The following is a 22799-nucleotide window of genomic DNA, read 5'->3' on the forward strand; positions in this document are numbered from 1 at the left end:
GGGGAGCATCCATCTAAGACCTGGATGGAGACTACAGCTGGCAACACCCCTATTACGCCTGTTTACTCGCTGGCCTGTCCCTATTGTACTTTGAGTCACTATACTTCTTAAAATCTGGTTATTAATAACAATGATGAATCACCCCCTCTCTCTCTTCCCTGCCTTTTTAATAGGCTGAGAAGAGGTGGCCATATGAATGATGGAAGCAGTAGAACTGGTTTTGCCTTCTCATCCTCAGCCTGAGAAGATGCCTGGTCCCAATTACCCAGGACCTTATGTAAGTGGAACATTTGTCCCTCCAAACATATGTGCAAGATCCACCAACAGGAAGTAGTTAACTGAATCCAATAAGATGACAGGCCATGATCAAGTGTATTTTCCCCAGGAAAGTGTGCTTTATTTAATATCCAATGTTCATATTAATAAAAGAAAAAAGTACTTTACAGAAATGCCATTAAAATTCTCCATGAGTTGGCGATAGAAAAGGATATATTAAGGAGCATTTAGAAAGGTACGTTTCAATATTGTGAAACCCACGTGAAATGCATTAGAACAATGCATGAGTATATCAACAAGGAAGATTATAAACAATATGTGAACCTGTCATAATTATGTAAGTACATAATAAACAATCAGAAGTGAGGAAACTCTCACCTCTGGCAGTATCAGAGAGTCAAGGCAAGTTCAACAGAAGGAGGCATGTGTGCTGAATACATGTATTTGTCATATATAAATATTTATAAAAGAAAGGAAATTTTTAAATAAGGAAGAGCTATTTAACATTCATAGATTAGAAGACTCACTAGTGACAATGGCAACAAGAATCAACGGAACAGAACTAAGAGCACAAAGCAAAAATGTATACCTTTAATCAGTTGATTGTTTAAATGAAGATGTCAAGAAATGTCTGCATCAAGGAGGTTACCTTTTTAAAAAATGAACAATTTTCTTTCTACATAAATAAAGTAAACTCAGGCCCTAACCCGGCTGCCCATAACACACATACACAAACTGAAAATGGGGGAATCCAAGATGGCAGCGACGGGCGCACATAGTATCTGAGGGGCAGAGGATCTGAAACTCCAAAAATGATGGGTGGAGGTGCAGCTGAACCCAAAACAATGACTTTGAGGCTTCCCGGGAGAAAGGGGACAAAGCCTGAACTGAGACCAATAGAATACAGGTCGACCTCAGACTTCTCCATGAACTTCTCCTGGGGACTCAATTCCCAGGCACTTCCCATTTAACAGGCAGCCACAAAACTTCTAGAATAAAACAGAAGGCGGTATTTTTTTTTCTTTGCTTAGGGAAAGAAATCTTAGATGTGATAAAAAAAAAAAAAGTGCATCACATGAGCTGGTCTCTGATCACACTTTCCAAGATGAAACTACAAGCCAGGCGTGGTAGCGCATGCTTTATCCCCAGTGTACAATGAGCAATGGGCATCAGTACTATGTAGAAAGGCCCTGTCTCAAGAAAGAAGAAAAGAAAGAAAGGAAGGAAGGAAGGAAGGAAGGAAGGAAGGAAGGAAGAAAGAAAGAAAGAAAGAAAGAAAGAAAGAAAGAAAGAAAGAAAGAAAGAAAGAAAGAAGGGAGGGAGACAGGGAGGAAGGAAGGAAGGAAGGAAGGAAGGAAGGAAGGAAGGAAGGAAGGAAGGAAAGAAGGGTAAAGGGAAAAGAAACTACAATGAAATACAATGTCACTCTCTAGAATAGACATGTTAAAATTTAAAGATTAAATAAATAATGACAAAGATGTAGAGAACCTAAATCTTTTTGTTTGTTTTGAGTTTTGTAGATTGCACCCCACTGGCCTGGAACTTGCTTGTAGATCAGGCAGGCATCCCTTTCTCAGAGGTCCAACTGCCTCAGCCTCTTCCTCTGCCTCCGCCTCTGCCTCTTTCTCAGAGGTCCACATTGCCTCTGCCAATGCTAAGATTAAAGGTGTGCACCACCATACCCAGATAAAAACCTATTACCATTTACTGCAGAATTGAAAGTAGGGAAATTCACCATTTCCTCAAAATTGTGAACATAAAGATCAGATATGACCTAGTATAGTCCAAGAGAAATGAGTATCTATGTCGATGAAAAACAGAAATTCACGCGCAAAGTTATTCATAGTGGCTAAGAATTCAAAGGTAAGAGCTTATCAACTGATTAATGACTAAACAAAATCTGATACAGCTGTACATAAGATGTTAAACATAATGAAGAACAGAGCACTGCCACGTGCAATGACTTAGACGAATCTTAAGTCATTGTATCAAGTAAAAACAAATCAAATAGCATTACAGTGGTACAGTGTTGCTTCTATTACAGTGTTACCTCTGTTATGCTATGCATTCAGAACAGACAAATCCATAAACTCGACACAGAGTAATGGCTTCCATTAGTTAATGAACAAAGTAATGGGACATGGCTATTTGTGTGTTGGGGGGGAGATTCTGATATATTAAAAATTATTTAAAACTAATTAATACATCTACATAATTTTATATTAAATTATCTTTTTTGAGGTTTTTTTTTTTTTTCATTTTCATTCAGGGTTTCTCTGTGTAGCCTTGGCTGTCCTGGAACTTGATTTGTAGACCAGAATGACCTCTAACTCAGAGATCCAACTGCCACTGCCTCCTGAATGCTGGGATTAAAGGCATGCACCACCACCACAAATTATATGTTTTAAACCAGTACATATTTTAAAGGACATTAATAAGAAAACTGAAAAAAAAAACATGGGATTTGGTGTTCTCTATTACATATTTGATAAAGGACATTCAGAGTATGAGTTTTTTTTGACTCTATAACAAGACAAGAAAGTAAGCTACCCCCATTTTAAAATGACCAAATGATTTCTTATACATTTCATCAAAGAAGTAATGCAAATAATGAAATGGGAAAAAAATGTCACCTTAATTAACCATTAGAAAACACAAGGGAAAATGACTATGGAATATTTCACACCAAAAAGAAAGAGCCCAATTATCAAAACACAGTACTGATGCCGGCAAGCATGTGAAGACACTGGGACCTTTACATGCTAGCGGCGGGAATGCAAAATGATACTGACACTGGAGACCAGTTTGATGCTTTCTTCAAAGGCCAAAGGGTGTAACCCAACAACTCTACTCTAAGAATCTACTCAAGAGAAGTAAAAACATGTGTGAATGCTCATAGCGGTAATATTTGTAACAGCCGAAAAGTGGAAACTGGCAAATGGAGAAATAAAATGAACCTGTTTGATAAAAATGAAAATGCTGTGCAGGGATAGAGGGAAGTTCATGATCAACACCTGCGACAGAAGTATGAACTGTAAGGACATTCTACTAGACGAAGGAAGCCAGACACAAAACACTGTCTGTTATGAGTCTGCTTATACGAGGCACAGGAAACAAACTACAAAGCCGGAGCAGAGAGTGGTTGCCTCCGGCTGGAGGTAAGGGCAGCTATGTAGATGCTTTGTCGGGTTGACGAGATGATCGAGAACTGGTTTGTGATGGTGGATGAGCAACTCAAAAAACTCACCAATAAAAAAAGTCAATGCTTTTACAACTTGTGTAATGATAGCTCAAGAAAAAAATGTTTACAATAAATCATTAATGTAATCTTACTAAAAACTGACAAAACTGAAGCCTGAAGGATGTCTGAAATGTGGTGTCAGCAAAATACATAGAGCTTTCCAAAGGCAGCTTTAAGAAAATGGCATCTGGTAACCAATAAACCTGCCAAAGTGGACTGAGGAAGCTCGCAAGGCCTCAACACAAAAGAATTAGTCAAGTAAGGAATGTTGGTTAGCAGGAGGGAGAAATATTGCAGCTATATTATTATTTCAAATATGAAAGAAACAATTAAAAAGGAAATGTCATGTGTCGGTAGCCATCCTTCATTCAATAATCCAAAACAAAATTTAAAAACAGAAAAGCAAGGAAAGAAGCACCCTTCTAAAGAACTGTCCAGATACTTACTTTCCAAGGCCTCAAAGAATGACAGGGTAGCAGAATTAATCAGGGACATCTACGTTGGCAATTATCCTAATACCAGAGTGCTTCTGAAACAGTGGTGAGGTGGGGGTAAGAGGGGCATACTATCAGAATGGAGGATGAAGACAAGAAAATCTCTGTCTGGCATACTGTTGTTTAACTTGTGGCATTTGACTTATATTCCACTGACATGTTTCTATATTCTCTTTCCTCATTATATCTCTTGGGCAGGAAAAAAGAAACACATTAGCGAGTGAATTGTTTTATTTTACTTGTGTATCACAATATGCCAAGATACTTGAACTGGATGAACCCTCAAGTCCTCTATAGAGTACATACTCTATCAAAAAAAAAAAAGAAAGCAGCCCCCCACCCCACCCCACCCTGCTCCAGTGTACAAAAACGTTCTTAGTACAGATGGGCTTTCCAAGGAAACCAAGGTGAGAGCTGAGCTTAAGCTGACTGGCCTCCTGCGTGGCTCACACACCATCAGGGCTCACTTTCAACCAAATTATGAAAATGTGTTGTTGCTACTGTTGGGCCTTGATTTACCACTGAATGCAAGCAATGAATTTTAAAGTGCGTATATGAATCCCGTGCTATTTGAATCACAAGCTGATGCTCTAAGTGTAGCCATATTCCAGCTTGACCATCTCAGGGAGAAGAAAACCGGCCGAAAAAAAGGATTTTGTCGGACTCGCTATGCCTGATGAAGAACAAGAACGGATGGTTACAGTGCACAAGTTCACAGGCTGCAGCTGATGAGACCTTCAAGCTCACACCGGTTCCTGCCGTGGCCTCTACGCCTTCCTCCGTCACCACCACGAAGGATCTGTGCAGGAAGTTCTGGGCGTGCAGCCCAGAGCGGGCAGCCATTCCCGAGAAATCTGCGCGCTCGCTGAAGGCCCTGCTCAGGCCCATAGACCCCAGGGTGTGCTCCAGGTCATAGCTCTCCTCCACTTGGAAGCGGGGCAGGCGCAGGTCCACCCTCCTTCGCTCCAGGTGTCCGGGGTTGGTCCACTCGACCAGCTTCTCAGGAGAGAGTTCATCGATTATCTGCAGTTGGATGAGGAAATCCACCAACAGTTTAAAAGCCTCACACTGGCTCAGCCAGCCGGAAAGCGTTACTTTTACTAACAAATGTACAATTTCCATTTCAGTCTGTTGTCTACACAAAAGACTGTTGTCTTATAGTCTCTAGTATATTTTCATGTATTATATTATCTCTGTATAGGACAACATATGTTTTTCAGACTAACAACAAGATGTTTCACGTTCTTCGTTTCAATGTCTGCTTTCCTCTAGTTTCTACATTATATAAATATATGTACTCCGTGGATATTCACCATATATGTATTTAATGCTTTACACTGTATGTCTCGCATAAGCTGATAAAGTTAGGTAATACTTTTATCAAGTTGATAAGTGTTAGACAACAGTCTACTTTATCTATCCCCCTTACAGACATCCAATATGTATGAAACACTATAAAATATGCTGATAAATTCTGCAGATGGAATTTCAAAATAGGCATCCTACTGTACTCAATGTTGAAATTGAAATTGCTAATTTGACTAAAAGAGCCAGTCTTTGCCTTCTGAATTGCTACGTTAGAATGATACCCAAGAAAGAGGCTTTTGTATGTCTGTGTGTGTCTCTGTGTCTGTATCCTTGTGTGTATGTATGTCTGTGTCTGTGTGTGTATAAAGCTCCAATGCATTTTTCATGCTGTTCCAAAATATTATCCAACTTATAAAGCTACTAGCAAAATTCCATAGCACAGATTAAATTTACTGAGTGCTTTCTGTGCCCTCCACACATTCTAGGCTGCACTTCCCTAGTCACAAAAAAAAGTCATATATTAAGCCCAACAGGGGCCAATTTAATAGATGAGAATATTAAGAAACAAGGGAGTTGGAAAGATTTATGGTTGGAAAATTACTTGAAGAATCATTATTTGAAGCTGGACAGTGATGGTGCACGCCTTTAATCCTAGCACTCAGGAGACAGAGGCAGGTGGTTCTCTGTGAGTTTGAGGCCAGCCTGTGCTACAGAGCAAGTTCCAGGATAGCAAAGGATACACAGAGAAACCTTGAATAAAAAAAAAAAGTATTTGAAGCTACATCTTCCTGGTGTCCAGAATATGAAGCACTAGAAAGTGGGTGCACCTAAACCAAGAATAAGGATCAGTTACCTTTACTGCACTGTAATTTTTTTTCAGCCTAGGTTACAGAACATGAATTCAGATGTCACTATGAGTAAATAAGGAAAAATACTACCAAAGGTAGAGTCAGTCTCACTTCCTTACAGCTCTTCTGTCTGTCCCGCCCAGCAATGTATTATATGCACATGTAGCTACGTCTCTGTCTCTAGTTACACTGGGGTAAGTAAACAGGGAGTATAAAACTATTTTTGTCATATTCATTTTTTATTCCTTCAAAATGCTAAATCTCTGAATGGATTTATTAGTTACAATAGTAAAATTACGTTTTAAAAATGTGGTAATACAATAAAATAAATTAACTTTATTCTCTGCTTTTGACCAGGGAGAATTTATAACACAAGTATATGAATTAATAAGCTATCACCTTATGTGTGACACTAATTAATGCAGTAGATTTGGAATGAACTATTGTTTTCTATAAAGTGTTTTTAAGGATATATATATGTATGTTTGTGTGTGTGTATATAAATATATATATGAAAAAAGAATAAGGATCAAAAGAAAAAATTTAAAATCCAAGGGCTTGCTGAATTGCATGTAAAATTCGTATGTATGCATACATGCTTTTCCCAGGCAAGAGAGTTCACAGACATCAATAACTCCTCAGAGTGCTAAAGACTCTTTAGAACCCCACCATACAACTTAAAATATTCAGTTAGCTCATCCTGACAAAATTTACTCTCCATAAACCTATTCTTCAATAGAGATGGGCTGGTAGCCACTGCACGGAATGAGGAATACTTGCCAAGTGACACAGCCAGGCACCAAACTCTGCTAAGGATCCTTATTCCTGGGCTCCCTGGGTACAGGGGATGCCACTCAGAGTGTTAGGAAATGGTATAGAGCAGGAGATGCCAAGGTTTACCTTTTCCAGACCATCTATGTCATTGGGCAGAAGCACAAACATGCTGAGATCATTGTTTTTATATGGAATCCCCACAATCTTGGCCTGCAGGTCCTCTAAGAGGGTGAAGCTGAACTTGCTGCGCTGGGCCATCATCTGCACAGGTTTACTTGTGTTCTGCAACAAACAAGACAGAGACAGAGGCATTAGGACCAAAGTAATGTGGCACCCAAGTAGCCCATGGAAAGAATACAACTTTGAGTAGTGAAAAGGCCTGAGTTACTGAATAAGCTTTGGCCAAATGACATTAGACTATATATGCCAGATGTAAGCATATATAAAGGACCCTACCTTATTCAGCCAAAAGTCCTCCTCCTGGGTATTTTCTTTCTTAAATGCCTTGTCCCACAGGCCTTTAAAATAAACTGTATTTATGAGCACCAGCTTAGTGGAGCTGCTAATAGAGCCTTCTGGAAACAGGTTCTTGACTCTTTCTGAAAAAAAAAAAAAAAAGAGAGAGAGAAACAGAAAAGATTTGTCTGTCTTGCAAATCACAAACTAAATGTGTGGCAGGTATAAATGCAGCAGACTTGGCTAATTAAGCCAATGAGGTATCTGTTCACCAAGTATTTCCTGACAGGGTTAGTGGGAAGATTCCCATATTGTCTGTCTCCACCTAGTAGTAATTGTTATCAACTGAGACAAATTATTTACACTCTCTGTGCCTCAGTTTCCACATTTATGAAATATAAATATAACCTGCCTCGTGGGGTTGTTGGAATGAATAAATGATTTAGTATGTCTGGACCTGTAATCACTACCTGGCACATAACTACTCAGTTTTAGCTATTATTATCTGTTCAATAGAGTCCTCACACCTGTGGTTCAGAAATTTCTTATTTTATTAGAAACAGATTTTGAAGTGTATGTATGAAAGGGAGTGCTTGCCCATGCACCCCAAAGTTCAACATTTAATTGCCTTCCTCTCTCACACTGCACTTTGACAGAGATGTTTCCTGAACGTGAAACTCACCAATTCAAGGAGGCTAGCTGGCTATCAAGTATCCACCTTGCTCCACCCTGCAACCCACAACACTAACCACAGACACACCCCACTATGCTCAGCTTTCACATGGATTCTGGGAACCCTGGTGTTCTGGTTGTGCAGGCATCTCTTTGGCCCCAGAAACTTGCATTTTGGAATCCTCTTAAGTTCCCACCATACTAAATACTGAAATTTTTCTGCTCAGCCAACTTTTCAATACGCTCTTGTTTAACTTTTCCTTCTTTGGGTAATACAAAGAAAAATATTCACTGGCATGACAGATTTCACTAGTAGAGGAATACTTCTTGCTCCCCAAAGAGTATTTCCATCTTAGTATTTATCTAATATTCCTTACACGTTTAGTTCATAACAGAGGATGGGGAGAAATTCCTCAGATCTTCTACTGTGGGAAGATTCTACAGGTTTAATCATCCCTGCGAGATGCTCAAGTGGGAAAGAGGCACAGGTGACCCCAGACGTAGACAGCAGACAGGTCTTGGTGGAAGAGCCGTATGTGCCTCACTTTACTATGCCATTTGCACTTAGGGCCACAGACTCAGAGAAAAAGTCTGTGATACAGAGAGTGGGTGATAGACAAGCAGGACACCATTCCTGGGACTGCAGAGGTAGTGTGACTCACAGCCTGTGCCAACAATTACACGCTGTTGCATCGCTCCATATATGCCAAGGCCATTCTGCCCTCTGCAGCACCCTAGCCAACCTTTATGCCCATCCCTGCCCGTACAGTTCTGCCAAATCCATCTGTAGCTCATCCCAAAGCTTATCTGCCTGGCATCTAGGCAGTGTCGAGCCCAAGGCTTTGGTCACAGCTGTTGACCAAAAAGTGCTTTTTGGTGAAAAATCCGTTCATACTCTACCATGTGTTTGTCTTTCAACCCAGGAATTAATCTTCTTTCGACTTTCATCTGCAGCATTTATAAAGTCAACAGGCTCCAGAGATGCATGATAATATTTTTCAACATAATCTATGTATTTCTTTAGGAGAGATAGGGAAGAAATAGAAAGAGGTTGAAGAATTTATTTATTAACTACAAACACCTCTTAATAAATGTGTCTGTTCATTAGGAAAAGTGATGTCAAAAACTTGAATTTTTAGGTCCTGGGGAAATGGTTCTTAATACCACCATGCACTGTCATGCAAGTTGAATGCAATTAGAGCAAAAATCAAGTACAGACTCCCAGGGCTAACATAGGAGCTGCAAGTAAGGGAAGCAGGCCAGAAAGACTAGTGAAATGGGACCATGGCAAGCAGACAACTTGACAACATGGACACATTTCCAACAGGGATAGTGGCCATTTGTTGCTGCCATGCGTAGAGGCTGCAGACACACAGCAGAACTTACTTGAAGGAAAAGGTATGTTTTTTCTCCAAACAGCCTGTTGTTTATACTCAGTTCATAACCATCCTGGAATTTGCTTATTTCAGTCAAGAGTTTTTGGAATTGATGATGTATTTCTTCTGTCTTCTCAGTCTTCAAAATCAAGACAAAAACTCAGTGGGTTATCTTGCCAGAAGCAAGCCTAGATTCTTTTACAAAAGCATGTGGCAACAGCCCTTCCTCTGGTGAGCAAATCTGAGGGAATAATGGAAATGTCCTTTGGTCTCTAAATGTCATCTGGCTTTCTACAAAGCCACGTGCAAGCCATAACCAATTGTAGCTGCACAAAGAAACATTCTCCAGCAGCCCAGTAGCACAGATCTGCCTTTGCTGATCCAGTTTGCATGTGGGTTTTAAATGGAAGTACTCACTAAATGCTTCATAGATTCATTTTTTATTTATTCACAGACTTTAAACACTTGAGAAATGTCTTGATTCCCCAGATAATTTCTCTCCACTAATACTTGGATATTTTTATTTTAAATAGTGGTAATAAAAGTAATTCTTGATGGAATAAGTAATCATTTATCAAAGCTACAATCAGACTAAAATGAGTTTTTTGGTTTTTGAAATATATTAAAATCTTCTGGATATCATCTATAGAGTGGCACAGCTTTCTCACTGAATAGTGTCGGCATTGCTTGGCAATGCCAGGTGACCCCGAACACTTCCTTAGGACAGAGCAAAACATCATCTCATTGCCTGTTGAGTGGGCTCTGCTTGTTTTAATGCACAGAGGATGGAGGGAAATGCAATTTAGTTTTGAAGTGGTCTATTCCTGACTCCTCATGAAAAACCATTTTCTTGTATAATATGATGCCCATGTGTTTATTTAATTCTCTATCATGTCTCTTATTCTTGGTTCTTATGCCTCGGCTGCCTACCACAGCACCAGAAAAAAAAATAGACAGGTAAATTTTACAAATAATTAATTTGAAGACATTTAAATTGAAAATGTATATCCACGCTGTTCTGGCAGTATCTGCAGAGCTGAATTTACCTTTTGCTGCACCCTTACTGTAATGAGACTCTGAATGGCCAGCAACCAATTTTTACTGCTTGTGTTGACTGGAACAATCAGTGAACAAGTTAGGGTACCACACCCCTTGGGAATTGAGAGAGTTTAATGTGCTTTAATTTTCTCGGGGAGCAATTTGTGACTAAGCTGACATTCAAATAAGGAAAAAGAAGAAAAGCCTGTTTTCAAGCACCATCTTGGTAGCATAAGAAGTCACAGCCAAAATAACAATTAAAGTAGCCTAGAGCTGGTAAAATTCCAAGATATTATTCCAGAAGTAAAAAAAAAGATATCTTCATAACAAAACCAACTATGTCACATGCTTCATTGTATCCCGCGATCATCAACCAAGTATAGGAACATGTTCCAAAATTATAAATTATAAACAAACAAGTTCCAAAGCAAAACTCATGAAACCAGACACAATGAACCTGATAGAAGAGAACATGAGAAATACCTGTCTTTGAACACATTGGCACAGAAGACAACTTCTTGAACAGAACACTGATAGTGCAGGTACTGAGAGCAACAATTAATAAATGGGACCTCACAAAAGTGAAAAGCTTTTGTAGGGAAAAGGACTCCATTAAAAGAACAAAGTGGCAGCCTACAGAATGAAAAATGACCTTCACCAACCCCACATCTAACAGAAGGCTGATGTCCAAAATGCATAAAGAACTCAAGAAACTAGACATCACAAAACCAGACAATCCAATTTAAAAATGGGGTACAGATCTAAACACAGAACTCTCAACAGAGGAATCTCTAATGGCTGAGAAGTAGTTAAAGGCATGCTCCTTAGTCATCAGTGAAATGTGAATCAAAACAACTCTGAGATTCTATCTTACACTTGTTAGAATGGCTAAAGTCAAAAACACAAGTGACAGCACATGTTGAAGAGAATGTGGAGGAAGGGGGCACTCCCCCTTTGCTGGTGGGAGTAAAAACTAGTACAACCACTTTGAAAATCAATATGGAAGTTCCTCAGAAATTCCTTAGGAACATACCTCAAGACCCAGCTATATCACTCCCGGGCATATACCCAAAGAATTCTCCATCTTACCACAAGCACACTGTTTTTTGCAGCTTTATTAAAAATAGAAACTGGGAACGACGTAGATGTTCCACAACTGAAAAAAAATGGATAAAGAAAATGTGGCACATTTACTCAATAGCATATTACTCAACTGTTTAAAATAATAACATCAAGAAATTTGTAGGGAAATAGATGGAAGTAGAAAAAATTATTCTGAGTGAGGCAACCCAGATTCAGAAAGATAAATATGGCATGTGTTCACTTATACATGAATATTAGCCATTAAATAAATGATAACCAACCTATAATCCTATAATCTGTAGACTGAGAGAGGTTAGATATAAAAGAAGTGACTAGGGAGAACACATGGATTTCCCTAAAAGGGGAAAATAAAATAGATTTTACAGATAGACTAAGGGTGGGTGAGGACAGGAAAAGGAGGGAAATGGAGAGATGGTGTTGAGGGAGGGAATTCAGGGAGAGACAAATGGAATTGGAGGGGGCATTTGAGGGGTGGTATAGCAACCTATTGTGGAAGAAACTTTCTAAAATATATGAAGGTTATCCTATTGAGCTCTGCTAATAATGGGAAAGACAGACCCAACTGACCATCTCTTATCACCTAATGAGGCCTTCAGTAGCGGGACTGGGTTGCATTCAATTTCATTCTTAGCTAAGGGTTTCCTATGGATCTCCACACATTCTAGGGTTGCCCTTTGTAGATCAGCAATGGGTTGCTCTTTGCAATGGGTTGCTCTTTGAAAATTGACAGTAGGACCCAATTACCAAGGACAACACACACAGGGCTCATTGGACATGGAGAGGTCTAGCTGGCACCTATGTGGAACCTTCACCCCTGTGTTCTAGTGTTCTTGGTTTGGGAAAGTACTCTGCAGGCTAACAAAAGAGAAATGTAAATATCAACTCAGCCACAAAACCTTTGACCTACAGTCTGTCCTGCTTACAAAATATGCTAAGACAATGAAGGCACAGAACTTGTGGAAAGTAGCCACCTAATATCTGATCTGAATTAGAGCCAACCCATAAAATGGAACCCACTTCTGATGCCATCCTTTTGTGCGTGAGGATTGATCATCTTACCCAGGGTTCTCCTTCTTTATTACCTTCTTTAGGTGTACAGATTTTAGTATGATTATCCTATATTATATGCCTAATGCCCAGTGAGTATATAACATGTATGTCTTTCTGCTTCTGGGATACCTCAGTCAGGATGATCTTTTCCAGATCCCACCATTTGCCTGCAAAATTTATGATTTCCTTGTTTTTAATTGCTGAGTAGTATTCCATTGTGTAAATGTACCACAATTTCTATATACATTCCTCAGTTGAGGAACATCTAGGTTGTTTCCAGGTTCTGGTTATTACAAATAAAGCTGCTACAAACATGGTTGAACATATGCTCTTGTTGTGTATTTGAGCATATTTTGGATATATGCCTAGGAGTGGTATAGCTGGATCTTGAGGAAGCACTATTCCTAATTGTCTAAGAGAGTGCCAGATTGCTTTCCAAAGTGGTTGTACAAGTTTATATTACCACCGGTAATAGAGTAAAGTTCTTCTTTCTCCACATCCTCTCCAGCATGTGTTGTCACTTGAGTTCTTGATCTTAACCATTCTGATGGGTGTACAATGAAATCTCAGGGTGATTTTGATTTACATTCCCCTGATGACCAAGGATGTTGACCATTTCTTTAAGTGTTTCTCTGCCATTTGATATTCCTTTATAAAGAATTCTCTGTTTAGCTGTGTACCCCGTTTTTTAATTGGATTACTTGATTTGTTGCTTTTTAACTTCTTGAGTTCTTTGTGTATTCTGAATATTAGCCCTGTCAGATATAGGGTTAGTGAAGATCCTTTCCCAATCTCTAGGCTGTCATTTTGCTCTGACGACAGTGTCCTTTGCTTTACAGAAGCACAGAGGGCCTCTGAAAGAATCTACTCAGCAGTGTATCAAAGCAGATGCTGAGGCTCATAGCCAAACTTTGAGCAGAGTGCAGGGAATCTTATGAATAAAGGGGAGAATAGGAAGACCTGAAGAGGACAGGAGTTCCACAAGAAGAGTAACAGAACCAAAAAAATCTGGGCACAGGGTTCTTTTCTGATACTGATACTCCAGTCAAGGACCATGCATGGAGATAACCTAGAACCCTTGCACAGATGTAGTCCATGGCAGCTCAGTATCCAAGTGGGTTCCCTAGCAAGGGTAAAAGGGACTGTCTCTGGCATGAACTCAGTGGTAGTTCTTTGATCATGTCCCCCTGATGGGGGAGCAGCCTTACTAGGCCACAGAAGAAGACAATGCAACCAGCCTTGATGAGACCTGATAGGCTTAGGGTCAGATGGAAGTAGGGGAGGACTTCCCCTATCAGTGGACTTGGAGAGGACCATGGGAAGAGAAGAGGGAGGGAGGGTAGGTTTGGGAGGGAATGAGGGAGAGGACTACAGCTGGGATACAAAGTGAATAAACTGTAATTAATATAAAAAAATAAAATTAAAAAATAAAATAAAATGGAACCTATACCTGACACTCCTTGGGTGATAAAGAACCAGTCAAGATTTTGTAGCCCAGAGACATAGGATACAACCAAATATTACCGGTCAAAAAATAAAAGATAAAAATAAAATAAAATTACTCCTAATGATATTCTGCTATACTCATAGATCAGTGTCTTTTTCAGTCATCAGCAAAGAAGCTTTCTCCTGTAGCAAATGGGAACAGAAACAGAGATCTACAGCCAGAAATTTTGCAGAGAAAGGGTCCTTAGAACACAAAGCTCTAAATGGGATGTCTTCATCAAACCCTTTCAACTCAGCGTTCAGTGGCAGACTTGGCAAGCTCTGGTTTTGGGATAGGGCCAAGGCCTTGAAGGAGTCAAGGTTTCAATTCCAACCTCAGGTCGCCCAGCTAATACAGAAAAAGTGTCCAGGTTCCTTCAAGCATGCTGTATTTCCAGATCTAGCCACACGCCTGCATGCTGTGCTCATCAGACTCACTGCTTCTTCAAGTTGGCTGCACCCAGCAAACACAGTGTCTGAGCACAGTATCTACGCAGCTACAGCTCATTAACCTAAGAGCAAGAAATCTCGAGTAGTTAGGTAATTGTCTCTAGGACCTCCCCTAGTGACAGAAAAGCCCTTGGGCTCCTGAGGTGTCCAGTTAGTCCACAGGATTGTACACCTGAGGAGAACCTTGGCAGCTCTCTGAGAACAGCCCAACAGTTGGAGACCATGCCTACCAATCTGAGGAGGGCTCCTGCTGGAACATCCAGCTTCTTGCCCAGGACTCTTCCTATGCTGCCCACCCCACCTGCAGAACACCAGCAGGTACCAGAAGCTACCAGAAAATGCCAGAGATAACCAGATGGGTAAAGACCAGCATAAAAACACAATCAACAAAAGCCAAAGCAATATGGCATCTCTAGAACTCAGCTAGCCAAAGGCAAGCAGCCCAGGTTACCCCAACACAACTGAAACATGAGAATATAACCTTAAATCTATGCATAGAAAGATAATAATGGAGGAAACAAATAAAATCCATAAAGAAATACAGGAAGATGCAGTCAAGAAGATTGAGGTCATTAGAGAGGCCTGTAGAGAGGAAATGAATGAGTCATTCAAAGAAGTAAAAGAAAACACAAACAATCAAGTGAAGAAAATCAATAAAATGGGTAAAAATCTGAAGACAGAAATGGAAACATTAAAGAAAACACAAACTGATGCAATCCTATAAAGAGAGAACTTAGAAAGCAGGAATCACAGAGGTAAGCAACTCCAACAATACAAGAGATGATACAAGAGATGAAGGAAAGAATCTCAGGAGAAGAAGATACAATGGAAGAAATTGATGTATCCATCAAAGAAAATGTTAAATCTTAAAAATTCCTGACATAAAATATTCAAGAAATCAAGGACACCATAAAAAGACAAAACTTAAGAATAATAGAAATACAGGAAAAATAAGATTCCTGTCTCCAAGGCCCAGAAAATATTTTCAACAAAATCATATAAGACAATTTCCCCAATTTAAAGAGAGAGATGCCTATAAGCATATAAGAGGCTTATATATAAGAGCATATATTAGATCAGAAAAGAAAATCCTCCTGCCACATAATAATCAAAACACTAAATATACAAAACAAAGAAAAAATATAGAAGTTGCACTGGAAAAAGGCCAAATAACATATAATGGCAAACCCATCAGACTCACACCTGACTTCTCAACATAGAATATGAAAGCCAGCAGAGCCTGGATGGATATCATGCAGACCCTAAGAGAACACAATGTCAGCCCAGGCTTCTATACCCAGCAAAACGCTCAGTCATCACAGATGGAGAAAACAAGATATTCGATGACAAAAACAAATTTTAAGAATACCTACTCACAAATCCAGCATTAAAGAAGATACTAGAAGGAAAAATACAATCCAAGAAAACTAACTACTTTCAGAAAAACACAGGAAATAAATAACTTCATTCAAAACTAAAAGTAGCCAAGGACACAAACATATTACCACAACCAACATCAAAATCAAAGTATCTAACGGTCACTGGTCATCAATCTCTCTCAACATCAACCTACTCAACTTTCCAATAAAAAGACACAGACTATCATAATGGACATGTAAACAGGGCCATCATTCTGTTTCATACAAGAAACACATCTTAACCACAAATATAGACATTACTTGAGAGTAAAGGGCTAGAAAAAGGTTTTACAAACAAACAGACCCAAGAAGCAAACTGGAGTAGCCATTCTAATATCTAATAAATAAATATTAAACCAAAATTAATCAAAAGAGATGAAGAAGAACACTTCATACTCATCAATGAAAAATTTCACCAAGATGACTTCTCAGTTTCGGACATCTATGTCCCAAATACAAGGACACCCTTGTATTTGTAAAGGAAAACATTTGTAAAGGAAACATTAATAAAGCTTTAAAAATATATTGATTCCACATATTAATAGTGTGAGACTTCAACACCCCACTCTCATCAATGAAACAGAAGCTAAACCAAGAAATACTGACACTCACAGATGTCATGAATCAAATGGAACTAACAAATGTCTAAAGAATTTTTCACCCAAACACAATACAATATACCTTCTTCTCAGCACCTCACGGAATCTTCTCAAAAACTGACCATGACCATATAGGAGGTCACAAAGCAAGCCTCAAAACAAAAAGATTGCAATAATATCTTATATCCTAACAGACACGATGACAACAGAAATAATAAAAAGCCCACACACATATGGAAACTGAACAACTTCCTACCCATTGACAACTGGCTCAGGGAAGAAATAAAGAAAAAAAGTTAAAGGACTTCCTAAAATTCAATGAAAATGAAGGCACAACATACCAAAACTTATGGGACACAATTAAAGTAGTGCTAAGAGGAAAGTTCAAAGCTCTAAGTGCCTTCATAAAGAGACTGGAGACATCCCACACAAGCAACTGAATAGCCCACCTGAAAGCCCTCGGGGAGGGGGAGGGGAAGTAGACTCATCCAAGAGGAGCAGATGGTTGGAAATAATCAAACTCAGGGCTGAAATCAATAAATTAGAAGCAAAGAAAACAAAGATAGACAAATCCTTAACCAAATTAGCTAAACAGCAGAGAAACACTATCCAAATAAACAAAATTAGAAATGAAAAGGGAGACATAACAGACACTGAGGTAATCTAAGGAATAAGTAGGTCTTACTTCAAAAGCCTATACACCACAAAATTTGAGAATCTAAATGAAATGGATAATTTTCTTGATACATTCCACTTACCAAAGTTGAATCAAGATCAAACTAAATAGTCCCATATTCCCCAAGAAAATAGAAGCAATCATCAAAAATCTCCCAACCAAAAGGGGGGTGGTTAAGATAGATGGTTTCAATAGAAAATTGTACCAGATCTTCAAAGAAGAGCTAATACCAATACTCTTCAACTATTCCACAAAATAGAAATGAAGAAACATTACCAAACTCATTCTATGAGGCCACAGTCACTTTGATACCTAAAACTCACAAAGATCCAACAAAGAAAGAGAATTTCAGACCAATCTTCTCTTACAAACATTGATGCAAAAATACTCAATAAAATACTCTTAAACTGAATCCAAGAACACATCAAAGATATCATCCACCATAATCAAGTAGGCATCATCCCAGCCATGCATGGGGTGGTTCAATATACAGAAATACATGAGTGTAATCTACCACCATATAACAAACTGAAAGAAAAAGTTGACATGATTATCTTCCTAGATGCTGAAAAAGCATTTGACAAAATACAACATCCATTGATGTTTAAAGTCTTGGAGAAATCAGGGATACAAAGCACATACCTAAATCTAGTAAAGGCAATATACAGCAAGCTTATAACCAACATCAAATTAAATAGAGAGAAACTTCAATTCCACTGAAATCAGGGACAAGATAAGGCTGCCCACACTTTCTGTATCTCTTCAATACAGTACTTGAAGATCTACATAGAGCAATAAGACAACTAAAAGAGATCAAGGGATACAAACAGGAATGGAAAAAGTCAAACTATCACTGTTCATGAATGAAATAATAGTATACATGAGTGACCACAAAAATTCTACTATGGAACTCCTATAGCTGATAAACACCTTCAGCAAAGGAGCTGGATACAAAATTAACTCAAAAAAAAATCAGTAGCTCTTCTATATATATAAGACAAATGGGCTGAGAAAGAAATTAGGGAAACAACATCCTTCACAATAGCCACAAAAAAACATAAAGTATCTTGGTATAAGATACTTTATGACCAAGCAAGTCAAAGACTTACATGAAAAAAATTTCAAGTCACTGAAAAAAGAAATTGAAGAAGGTATCAGAAGATGGAAAGATCTCCCATTTTCATGGATCAATAGAATCAACATGGTAAAAATGGCCATCTTAGCAAAAGCAATCTACAGATTCAATGCAATCCCCATCAAAATACCAACACCATTTTTACAGACCTTGAAAGAAAAATTCTCAACTTCATGTGGAAAAACAAAAAACCCAGGATAGCTAAAACAATCTTGTACAACAAAAGATTGTCAGGAGGTATCTCCATCCCTGATCTGAAGCTGTACTATAGAGAAACAGTAATAAAAACTATGTGGTACTAACGTAGACACAGACTGCTGGATCAATGGAAATGAATTGAAGACCAAGAAATAAACCCACACAAATATGGAAACTTGGTATTCAATAAAGGAACCAAAACCATACAGTGGAGTGAAGATATCATCTTCAACAAATGGTGCTGGTCCAACTAGATGTCTATACGTAGAAAGTGCAAATAGATCTATATTTCTCACCCTGAACTAAACTAAAGTCCAAGTGGATCAAAGACCTCAACATAAAACCAGACATTCTAAATATGCTAGAAGAAAAAGTGAGGAAGAGCCTTGAACATATTGGCACAGAAGACAACTTCCTGAACAGAACATCCGGAAAGAGGGATGGCAAAAGCTGCCATATGTAACAAAATAAGAACTTCACTGGGATGATGAATTCCTAATTCAGGAGAATGGAGCCTCCACTCTCTAAAGAAAAGGTTCATGTTCAGGGAAGGTAGGGAAGGGCATCACATACTGGTAAGTCTTTTTTTTTTTTTCCTCACACTGGGACAGGTGCTCATTACATTATTCCTTCTATCTTCCTACACAGTCTTGAAATTTTAATATCACTTTGTAACAGAAGGGTTATAAATACTCTGAATTCATATGATAATCAAACGATAAGCAAATCCAAGGCTGTCACTGGATTTTACTTATCTCTTTCTTCATCAATTAATAAGGAGATTGGATTATCTGGCCTCAGCTGCCAAAACTTCCTGGGGTAACAACAAAGCTGTCTCATGGTGAAAGGGTGCTGGTTATTCCTGTCCAAAGCTGAAAGTCAACTTCCACCCAGTCAGGAACTCTCCACCCAGAAGGGCATCTGCCAAGGTAAGATACCTTGCCTAATCATCTCTGCCAGGACTCCTGTGTTAAGAAAGGGAAGTTCTCTCAAAGCCACTGCATATCTCAGTTGAATGAACATGGGAGCAGCCCCCTGACCTAACTCAGTTAAAAAATCCGGGGAAGGCAGCTTTAGACCACAACTAAAACTGATCCACCCAGAGAACCTAGCATTGTGTGATTTTGAAGCGAACAAATCAGATACTGGAAGGTTCAAAGTATGGACTTTACGAGAGGTATTGTGCTGTGATTACTGTCAGAGCACGCATGCCCTTGGAAGGGCTCTGATCACCTCCTGATGCTAACCCTGACCTAATGGGCCTTATCCCCGCCCTGTATTTGGTAAGACCACATGAGAGATACCAGAACATTAGATCTAGAAGGTGACAGATGGTCCTGTGCTAAGAGTATTTAAGGAAATATTAGCAGGAGGGTTCAAAACATTAATCCAGTTAGCAGTAATATTGCTTACAGCTCCCACCAGTACTAAGTGAGTTAAATGTATGATCTAGAAGATTTTATTGGAAATATCACAGAAGATTAAGGAGGTAGATTATTTGCCAAAGCCTCATAGTCCTGACATGCCCAAGCCACAACTTGACTCAATTCTTCATAATTCCAAAGCTATTATAACTTTTCAGAGTGTCAGTATTCGGAGTGGCTGCTGTTTGCTCAAGTTAGAATCTCTTCTTCTTACTGAGAATTTGTTGTTTGTATTCAGTCCAAATGCTTCAATTAGACATGGTCTTTCTCCCTGGAGTTTATGATCTAAAAGTATACTCCTGGTATAGTGATGTTAAGAGTAGTGAAACACTTAAGGGACCTCAGAAAACGTTAATGAGAATCTCCCAGAGGAAGTTATGTCTTGGGAGAGCCGATTTTATAAAGCAAGACCAGCCTGTGGGTCTATCGCCTTCTGTGTGTCATGAGGCTCACCCCCTCCCCTTATTCTCTATGTGATACTGCTTTCCAGGAGACTCTCCAGGAGAACCAAACAGATAAAGTCACCACATATAGGACCTGAAACCCTCAAAACCGTCATTAATAAGCTACCTCTTATTTATAAAGCTTACAGCTACTAGTACTTCATTATTGCAACAGAAAACAAACTAAAATGCTTAGAAATATTAGTTGGCATCAATGACTACTGCTTGATAGTAAGTGTGATATGTTGCCTCTTCCATGCTTTTCCTAGTCCTTTTCTCCTCTGATCCTACACCTAAACAATAATCACATTGAAGGCTGTAAAACATGTGTCCCACCTCTTTTTCTTCAGACTTTATTCTGGAGCATTCCGTGCCTTTTTCAGAATAAAGTGCCTAGTGGAGAGAAAACACTGTTATCATTGTCAGAATAGAGAGAAATTTCACATAGCCGAGGGAAAGCTGATATTAAAGTGTTTTCAGTGGTATGCAGGCAATATCATCTCCTTGAAAAAGCAGGGAAATATCTAGATTGCCCATTGATCTCTTCAGAGGATCCTAGTAAAGGACTCACTTAGGTCTTCATCTTTGATATGTCATTTAGACCAAATAAAAATTTCATAGCTGTTCACAGAAGCTCTGGGCTTTTGTATTCTTTTTAACTATGAGAGTAATAGCTTTGGACAAGGCCACTCATTGTACCCCCACTGAAAGAAACTCCAAGCATCAAGGGAAAAAATGGTACTGTGATGTCTGGAGAGGGAAGAGGTCTTCCTTAACAGACCTGAAATTGCTTCACATTTTTGTCAGCAGGTCAAGGAGAACACATTTTCAAGGCAATGCTAGAGGCTTAAACTCCAAACCCAAGTCTCCATCTGAAAAGCAAAGGAAGTTCCCCACCTTCTGTAACTCAGAGGACGTGGCTCCTCGGGTCCCTAGAAGGATCATGCCAATGGCAGTTGAGATGCCCAGAGGGGAAAAGAAGATGTTGCCATTGTTTGTTTTATCCAGCTCTTTGAAAAGACAAAGCATAAACTGTGGTGTTGTTATGGCTAGAGAGTCCATGATGGTTTCCAAGTAACGTCAAAAGTAGGCTGCCTTCTGCTCTGCTTGCACTTTTCTTCCTTTATCCAGAACACGGAGATTTTTTACCTTCTCAGAACTGCTGCCCGCTCCCTGCCCCTGTGCCTACGACAGAAGATGTAAGTCAGCATGAGAAGCATAAATTAGATCCATCCAGTAGTTTTCAGTTCTTGTTTCCCCGGGAGGTTTGATAATGCCTTAATGGTTTTCTCCTCTTGCTTATTCGTCATCAGAATCTGATTCCAATCATGAACAAATCCACCCTCTGACCTGCCAAAGTACAGCTTATGTAGCTGCCCAGCTTGTGGTAAGGCAGGATTCTGAAAGCATGGGAATCCCACCAGCCTCATATTCAAGCAGTGTTCTCCCATCCAGATTCACTATAATGACAACAGTTGTATCCTTTTCTGACACTTTTCACTTCTCAATAGGTCCAAATCTAGTCCAGAGTAGCAGAATATATTAAATTCCCTGATCCCTGATTCCTAACCCCACAAAATTTTACTGTGGGCTGAATTTTCTCCTAAAAGACAGTGGAGTATTCCTAGTCATAAATTATTAGGTTAAGAGTTTTTTTTTTATTTCTTGTACTTTTTGCATTTTGTAGATTTATTTAATGAGCTAATCTTACTATTATTAAATCACAAAAAATAATTTTCAAAGCTCCATTAATACTCAACAAAATAAACAAGTAGAGCATGAATATGCTTTGTTTTCTTCAGCCCTTATTTCATGAAGTCTTTAAAAATAAACAAAATAAGATGACTAAAGCTTCCAGCAGCCCTCACACTTTAATTCTCATCCCTGCTATGAAATCCCACCATGCTGCATTTGCTATTAGAGGTTCCACATCAGTTTCTTTATAGGGAGACCTTATTCTGATATAAAAGTATCTAACTCACTATCAAGCAAGATGTAAAAGATAAACTGCATGACCATTTGGGCAATGAAATAAATAAAATAACCTCAAGAACTATCTATGCACAATAAAATATATTTATTTCAAATATAAAATCAGCCACAGTCTCAAAACACGGGACTCTGAGCTGGGTCTGAGGAAGAACTTACCTGGCTCTTGAAGAGTCAGAAGTGGCTGACAACGAAGTGGTAAGCTATGTAAAGTGAGTGGCTGAGGTCTTTAATTTATAGCACACTGCCTCTCCCTAGTCATTACAGTTTGTCTTTCCAGTGAAACAACCTCTGGTTTCTCAATGACAGTTTCCCTAATAAAAATAGCACACGATGTTTATGAGA

General features: G+C 39.0%; 1 protein-coding gene across 1 annotated transcript; it reads right to left on the reverse strand.

The window, feature by feature from the left end:
• Window positions 1–4387: 4387 nt before the first annotated feature.
• On the reverse strand, window positions 4388–22719 carry LOC110549535 (serpin B13). The gene is made up of 8 exons (XM_021638764.2): window positions 22614–22719; window positions 21363–21650; window positions 20802–20858; window positions 9456–9584; window positions 8970–9087; window positions 7398–7540; window positions 7068–7223; window positions 4388–5034 (listed from the first exon to the last, which is right to left on the reverse strand). The coding sequence occupies exons 2-8, from the start codon at window positions 21525–21527 to the stop codon at window positions 4633–4635; spliced, it is 1170 nt and encodes a 389-aa protein (XP_021494439.1). The 5' UTR covers window positions 21528–21650; window positions 22614–22719; the 3' UTR covers window positions 4388–4632.
• Between the last annotated feature and the right edge of the window lie 80 nt (window positions 22720–22799).

Source organism: Meriones unguiculatus, chromosome 18 (genome assembly GCF_030254825.1).
Source record: "Meriones unguiculatus strain TT.TT164.6M chromosome 18, Bangor_MerUng_6.1, whole genome shotgun sequence".
Lineage (NCBI taxonomy): Eukaryota > Metazoa > Chordata > Mammalia > Rodentia > Muridae > Meriones > Meriones unguiculatus.

Bases quoted from the DNA above. Each gene is read 5' to 3' on its own strand.
- LOC110549535 (XM_021638764.2), bottom strand. From the start codon at position 21,527: ATGGACTCTCTAGCCATAACAACACCACAGTTTATGCTTTGTCTTTTC. The intron at 9,585-20,801 runs GTGGGACACATG...TTGATTTTGAAG, and splicing joins TAAAGTCTGAAGAAAAAGAG to ACTGAGAAGACAGAAGAAAT. The intron at 5,035-7,067 runs GTAAACCTTGGC...ATCCAACTGCAG, and splicing joins ACATAGATGGTCTGGAAAAG to ATAATCGATGAACTCTCTCC.